Source organism: Amaranthus tricolor, chromosome 2 (assembly GCF_026212465.1).
Source record: "Amaranthus tricolor cultivar Red isolate AtriRed21 chromosome 2, ASM2621246v1, whole genome shotgun sequence".
NCBI lineage: Eukaryota > Viridiplantae > Streptophyta > Magnoliopsida > Caryophyllales > Amaranthaceae > Amaranthus > Amaranthus tricolor.
The window spans coordinates 13,218,447-13,226,452 of record NC_080048.1 but is presented as its reverse complement, the minus strand read 5'-3'; the positions used below and the strand labels follow the sequence as shown (position 1 = coordinate 13,226,452).

At 35.1% G+C, this 8,006-nt stretch overlaps 1 protein-coding gene across 1 annotated transcript; it reads left to right on the top strand.

Annotated features, from left to right (window-relative positions):
• On the top strand, positions 1-7,277 carry LOC130805880 (calcium-dependent lipid-binding protein-like). The gene is made up of 8 exons (XM_057670700.1): positions 1-1,295; positions 2,110-2,351; positions 2,765-2,783; positions 3,543-3,748; positions 3,878-4,086; positions 5,276-5,720; positions 5,796-5,918; positions 6,977-7,277. Exons 1-7 carry the CDS (start codon positions 433-435, stop codon positions 5,882-5,884), a joined length of 2,073 nt encoding a protein of 690 aa, XP_057526683.1. The 5' UTR covers positions 1-432; the 3' UTR covers positions 5,885-5,918; positions 6,977-7,277.
• Positions 7,278-8,006: the final 729 nt, after the last annotated feature.

Below are 8,006 nucleotides of genomic sequence, written 5' to 3'. Positions count from 1 at the left end.
TTATTCTCACATCTTTGAGTTTTGGGTATTAAATAACAATTTTATCTATTTAACAAAATAAACTATCCATACTTGAGGTTTTCAGCCTCCCCCCTTGATTTTCCACCCTTCCTTACCACTCTCCTCAAATTAATTTTCCTCTCTCTCTCTCTCTGCCATCCGTTTTCTACAGTTTGTCCATGTGCTACAATTGTTGATGGACACAATATAATTGCTGTTTGACTAAAAATTAAGTTAAGTCATAAGTGTATTGCTTTCATTCAAGCTTTTATTTTTATTGGGTTTTTATTGCTTTTCTTTTCTGGGTTTTATCTTGTTTGTGTACCCTTCTCCATTTTTATTGGATTAGATTAGAATTCATGTTTACTTGTGTATTTGATGTTAATGTATATGCCCATTTCATATTTAGGGCAACCCATTTGCAATTTATAAATGGTTTTGTTGTCTGCTTGCTCAAGGACTGATTTCCCCCAGTTTTTCCGGGTTAATTTCCCGGGTTGTACTTGTAAACTGAGTAAATTTGGTTCTACTGGGATAGTTAGTATAAATGGAAGTTGGGATTGTAGTTTTTCCTTGGTAGGGTTTCATAGGAGTAGGAAAAGGAGGTGTCTTGGGGAGGATTTGCATAAGAATTTGGGACAAAAATGGGTATTTCAGGCTTATGCTATATCGCGTAACGATGGTAGTACTAATTTTAATGTACAAGTATCGAATTCTGCTAGTTATGGTGCCAAAAGGATTTTAATAAGCCAGTTTTCGAATGAATTTGAGGGTGATGATGCTAATAGGGAATTGTCTGAAGAATCAATTCAATTGGGGTCTAGTTTTACCAATTTTCAGCAAGACCCAATTGTAGATAAACTCAGGACTCAACTAGGAGTAATTCATCCTATCCCTTCGCCTCCGATAAATCGGACTGTCATCAGCTTGTTTGTGTTTTTCTTCTTTGTTGGGGTAGCTTTTGACAAGGTATGGACACGTTTGAAAAGGAAAAGGTCCGATACTCAGCTCGCATTGTGGCGTCAAACGCCCCTTACCCTTTCGATGTTTTTAGAGAAGGATTTGCAGAGAAAAGAGTCGGTTGAATGGGTAAACATGGTGCTGGGAAAGTTGTGGAAGGTTTACAGGTCTGGTCTTGAAAATTGGATAGTTGGTCTGCTTCAACCTGTAATTGACGATATAGCGAAACCAGATTATGTACAGAGAGTGGAGGTGAAGCAGTTCTCATTGGGGGATGAGCCTTTGTCTGTAAGAAGTGTGGAGCGCAGAACTTCTCGTCGTGTGAATGACTTGCAGTAAGTGATCTACATTTTGATTTTTTGCTATTAGTTTTGTGTTTTTTATCCTCTATGACCTGCCTGCGATGGTTACTTTCTTGAAAGAAGTTGGAAAGAAATTTTTTGGACATTGTTGTTGTGTGACTAATCTTGCTTTGCTAATGCATACTAGTCTTGTACCTGAAATAATATGGTCTTTGATATTATCTGTTCTTTGACTTTTCATTGTAGAACTTGAATGAATCACTGCATCGTGTGTCAAGAGAAAAGGATAATTTTAGGAAATTAGAGAACTAAAAGATAATGGCTACTTAAGCGACTGTTTTTGCCTTTTGATTATCTTGTCATCCGGGGATATTAAGTACAAGTAATATATTCATCGTTGCAAATCATAAAGATTGCTTGATGATGCACATTGTGTTTCTATATGATTGACTCTCATGTACTGGAGGGTTAAGCATTCAGTTAGTCTTTGGGTTGGCTACTTGAGTAGTAACCTACTTGGCTACTTGGGTTGGCAGTTTGAGGTTGCCTCAGAATTGGGAAATGCCATCGTTTCATATAGAGCAATCTGAAAATTTATTCTGTTTTTTGGGCATTTCACCTTACACAGCTTGCGTGGAATATTGCTGCTGTGTTATATTAAGATTTATTTTTAGAATATAGTATCTTAACAGGTTTTGATGGGGTCAGTTACTGTTTGATATCAAGGCTGTATTTCCTTACTTAGGTGTGGTTCAGGGACTGACGGGTCTTCGCATTGGCTTTTGTGAATAGCTATAGTCTAGAGTTGTTTACTTATCCATTTATATATTTTCTTTAATTTGTGTAGGTACCAAATAGGTCTTCGTTACACTGGTGGTGCTCGTATGCTCTTAATGCTCTCACTGAAAATTGGTATAATCCCCTTAGCTGTGCCGGTTGATGTTCGTAATTTTGATATTGATGGGGAGCTCTGGGTGAAACTGCGTTTGATACCCACAGAGCCCTGGGTCGGAGCTGTTTCGTGGGCCTTTGTTGATCTTCCCAAAATAACATTTGATTTATCACCATTTTGGCTGTTCAATTTAATGGGTTAGTTTCCTGCTTGACACTTTAATTTCGTTTTTTGTTAGGTTAAATACTGCATGACAAGCTAGAGCATCCTTTTCACTTCTACATATTGGATTTTGTTTGTGAGATACTTCATATGTTCTTTGGAATCGAAGGTCAATCATAGACAGCCTCTTTGTCATAGCAAAGTCAATGCTAGATGCATTGGGTCATCGAACTCCCTGAGATCTTTTTTAAAGGCTTTGGGACAATTTTATTACTGTTAATCTGTAACGTTAAGACCTTGGACATTTTTTTGCCTTTTGATCTATGTGATCTCAGACAACCCATAAATCAAAATTAATTTTGTTCTTATTTTGATTTTTTATGACATAGTCTTTTATAATTCTAACCATGTTTTTTTCTTTGTGTATGGGCACTTGGGGCATTATCAGCTATACCTGTCCTTTCCACGTAAGTATGGCACCTTGTTTTTATTACTTTATGCATTGTTCTGAGCAACCTGATTGACTTTGACATGTTCCCTTTCCCCGCTTTTTCTGTTTCATATTTATTATGCTGATTCTTCGGCCCAATTGTAGCATTTAGTACACAACTATGTTATGTTACTTCTTCAACATCTCAAAAATTTAGGTGACATCTTTTTCATGTCCTTGCACATTGAATGGTATTTTATCTTTTGCTTAGTTGCAACACTGATATGAACATGCCAACCTAGTAATTTGTTTGCTTCTTTCTACTTGATCAGAAATTTAGAATGAGATAAAATATCATCAAATGTGTAGGGAAAATAAAAAGAAAAAAGCTGTTGACGCTAGTAATTTGCTGTTTTACAATACGAAATGTAATTAGAGGTTAGCTGCCTCAGGCCCACAGCAGTATGTAACTTTTGGATATTAGTGTTAGGTTAATAAAAAGACCATTAAGAATGTAAAATGATTTTCCACCTCAAGCTATATTTTCCTCCAGAAGCTGCTTTGACATTTAAAAAAATAACCTCTAGCCTTAAAAAGTTTCTCGAAATACTTCTGTGCTAAGCAAATGTTTTATATCTTTGTATTATTTGTTTTTTAATTTGGGTTCAACCCTAAGTTTTTTCGGAACGATTATTTCAACAAGGAAACTTGTTTCTATCCAACAAAGATGTGCTTTTGTTCTCTTTAGGGCTCTTGTTAACTTCTGCATTCTTATTGTTTGTAATGGCATAAACAGGTTCTTAATAAAACTATTGACTGAAGATTTACCAAGACTCTTTGTCCGCCCGAAGAAGATTGTTTTAGATTTTCAGAAAGGGAAAGCTGTTGGGCCTGTGCCTGATCTTTTTAAATCTGCGGATGTTCAAGAGAAAAATAAAGATTCTGTTGGAGAATTGTCTGTGACTCTTGTTGATGCACGTAATCTTTCATATGTTCTATATGGTATGTGCTTTTACCTTGCTTCCATACTTGTAACTCATTGATTACATTGGATGGTAATTATTTTTTTTCTTTGCGTTGTTTACTCTTTTTGTGTAAGAGTTTGTCATTAAGGTTTTTATCCTAATGCAGGTAAGACAGATCCATATGTTGTTTTACGTCTTGGAGATCAAACAATCCGAAGTAAGAAGAATAGTCAAACCACTGTCATTGGCCCGCCAGGTGAACCAATTTGGAATCAGGACTTTAATGTGCTAGTTGCAGATCCTAAAAAACAGATACTGTACATTGAAGTTGTGGACTCTCTTGGTTTTGCAAATATGACAATTGGTACTGGCGAGGTAGTTGTTCATCTTACATTCTTTATATTATTTAATGTTTTTATGCATACATTCTATAATGCTAAACTCTTTAAGTTTATCATGTGCATTATTTCTTGATCTTATCTGAGGATTATGCTCCATTCTAGAGCATTATTGTTTCCTTGGTGAGTGAAGGATGTCATAATGCATCTGTTGATGTTAGGTTGTGTTGTAGAAGCAAAAACTATGTTAATCATCATGGTTTTTAGCATAACATCTTGAGGTGTTACATTTCATGGTGATCATACTGTGAATTAACAGATTGGAGAAGTTTTGCTCTTAATGGTCTGGAACACCTTTTACAAACGGTGGAAAATATGCTTAAGAATTTCTGGCTATGTTTCTTTTATGAGGTGCTATCCATTCTTGATGTAGGTAGGATTTTTAGGACTTTGGTTTTGGATTTTATGAACTAAAGTAAAATGCCTCATTAAATCATTTGCGCTTCTTATTTATGCTAAATTGCAAATGACAATCAATGTCAATGACTGGCTGAGTCACTGGCAATCAATTGTTATAAAGAAACAACCTCTTTATTATAAGAGTAGGGTTATGTATATACCTAGGGGGGAGCCACTTGGCTTGGGGTAGTGACATATTGTGACGTTTCTTGATGGCATTGACAATTTTCATGCATTGTCTTTGACCTTAATTTCTCTTAAAGTATGGTTGCTCAGTAATGAGGGGTATGGTTGCAGTAAACTGTTTCTTCCTAGATGCCATGCATTTTTTTAATATTTTGTAAGACTGTATGGGTGTTTACAAGGATGGATTACGAGAGAAAGAGGTCAATCTACAACTTGGAATTTTTGTATAGTATATTGAGTCGTTGACTTTTGGTTCATATAGCCGACCTCAATCTTTAGGGATATAGGCATTGTCATTGTTAATGTTGTGACATTGAGTCTTTTTAGTTTTTCAATTTGCTAATAACAGCAGAGTGGCAGTATATTGTCCTTAATTGTCAACTGTCAAGCAATCCTATTAATCCCTTTAAATCATTGCTTATGTATGGTGCTTTTTTGGTGCTTACATTTGAATGTGTGTACTCTATAATTTGTAGTAATAGACTAATAGTAGTTTATATAGCAGCCGCAGTTTGCCATTAGCGATGATAACAGCTGCTGCTATATATGTTGACTATGATACAATTTGTATGTGATGTCAGATTGATTTAGCTACTCTCCAAGATACAGTTCCCACAGACAAAGTCGTTGTCTTGACTGGGGGTTGGAATTTGATAAGAAAAAGAAATGCTGGTGAATTACTTCTTCGGCTGACATATAAAGCATATGTGGAAGATGAGGAAGAGGAGGGGGTAAAAGCACAAGTAGTCTCAGAGGATGATTCTTCTGATGCTGATGAACCTGATCTTACTTACCAGCAGATGCAAGAGGCTCGTGTCGGAGATAAAGATAGAGAATCTTTCATGGATGTCCTTGCTGCTTTAATTGTGAGCGAGGAGTTTCAAGGAATAGTAACATCTGAAACTGGAAATCCAAAATTTGGAGACAATGTTAATATTGTAGACATTACCACTTCAAAGCGGGATGATGGCCTTTTAGCGGAATCTGTTTCTTCAGGGGTTGACAGTGGAGGAGAAAGTAAACAAGGTAACAATATTTCTTGTAGAGTAAGTTTTTTATTTTACTTTTCACAACTAACTGCCACTATCTGGAATTTCGTAGGGTCTGTGCTTTTCTGGCTTGCTGTGGTTACTAGTATTGCAGTTGTAATAGCTCTGAATGTTGGTGGGTCCGGTATCTTTAATCCTTGATGTTTCTCCTACCAGTATTGATCTTTTTTTGAAGGTCAGTGACACTACAAATTTTGTTTTCCCCAACCCCTATATTTTGGTTTGTCTACCTTAATCTACTGTTTTGTCCAGCATCATCAATGTATGTCAGTCCTTCTACGTCTGTGTTCTTCCTGATCTCTTTGACCCTAGGCCCCTTGCACCGCCTTATATTTGTTCAAGCCAAAATATACGGAACTTTGCCATACTTCTGAGCTGTTAATTGCTTATAACTGTTTGATGTGTAGGACTGTAGGTAGATTGCAAATTGGAAATGCCTTCATGGTTAATTCTCATTTGTCTGTAAATTATTTGCGCGTTATTGGACTGCAGAAAATTGTGATTTTTTAAAATGTGTTTCCTTGTAAGCTTGCTTGAAATTAGGGGGATAGACAGGAGAACACGTTGAATAGAATACGCCCATAAAATTAAGATGATACTGGATTATTGGTAGTCCACCCCTATCCCCCTGTTTTCTTGTTTCAGCCGGAAATCTAAGATCGTAAATTCTGGGTAATGTGCCTCCCATTGATTAACAATGTATAAATAAAAATTTTAATTCAAGAACAGGATTTAATCATAATTTTTTGTTTGGATAAAATCCGGCATAGTAATTTTGTGAACATCAACTGACTGATTCTCATTTGGAAATTGGATTTTTGACCAGATGCATTAAGCTGTATATAAGGGCTCTTTTTTGTTTGCTAGTCTTGTTTTTTTTAAAAACTGAATCAGGTGCTTAGTCAGCTTAGCCCAAGGTTCTTATAGGAGGAATTTTTTTTTCTACCCTTTTAAACCCGGAAAAAAGCAATGGCATGCTAAAGCTTTGCACCATCGCAACTGATGAGTAGTTCATAAAATCGTAGTTTGATTTCTGGCAGAAGTTTTTCTGTTAGTGAATCCCCACAATAAACTCGGATGAGCTTTAGTTAGAAGTGAACATGTTATTGTTGCTTCTTGTCTGTACTTGTCATATTTTGTGTTACGTCTTGGTGGTTTATGGCAAAATAATTGGGTCGGCATTTTTTTTTGAGATGAATCAGATTTCTGAATGAAATGAACTTGTCTTTTCAGGGTGCGAGTTTTTACCGAAGAAACTGATGATATGACTCGTCCCATGTCATGGTAGCTGAGTGTTGTTTATACAAATTGATGTAATTCCAGTTGACTCAACAATAATTCCTTTGAGTTGGGGAATTTTGTGCATGATCCCCTTTATTATAGGCTTAACTGTAAATTTTAACTCAGTTTCCCATTCTTTTTCATGTAAGTTTGGGTGCCTGATATTATATAAACCACACGTAATTTTTGGATGAAACTGATTCTTTAACATTCTCACCATCTCTGCTGAAAATGTATATTTGGGATTGGAGTTCTGTTGGTGGTGGTGGTGGTGGTGGTGGTGGTAGCTAAAAATATCAGACAACGAACTTGAGATTTTAGAAATTTCATATTGGCAAGATTACTCCCTTATGTTAGGGTGCTTGGTGGAACCCAATGAATTAGGAGTATTTTAGAAGAAACCGGTGGACTGTAGTATTTCTTCATAACTGGACTAAATTTGCTGTTATGTTACTAATTTGTAGCTAATTGAATGAATATAATATTATTATAGAGAAATTGAATGAATTTAACATAATAAAAATATAACAAATTTAGACAAAGTTATTAAAATAAAAAATCATTACATCCATCTTATAGACATATATAATCACTTCCTTTATACATTTTTTTTAATTTTTAATTTTATTTAAATTAAGGACATATAGTAATGCTTATTTTGGCAGTGAAAAATTTAGAACCGCCAGCATAAAAAATCTCTAGAGGAAAAAAAACCATTGGAGCATGGCCACATTGAAACATGATACTCAAGGTTAAAACCTATGTTACTTGGACTCTGGTACTGATGTTGAATATTGATACGTGTTCAAGTGTCGGATGTGTCTAAATATTCAAATTTAGTATCAAGATATATAAATATATGATATTAATAAAATAAAGCATATATATATTATCGATAATTTTAAAATTTTACATTAAAATGTAATGATCAATATAATAATATTATAAAAATTTGATAATACAAGACTTAAATGACAAGAAT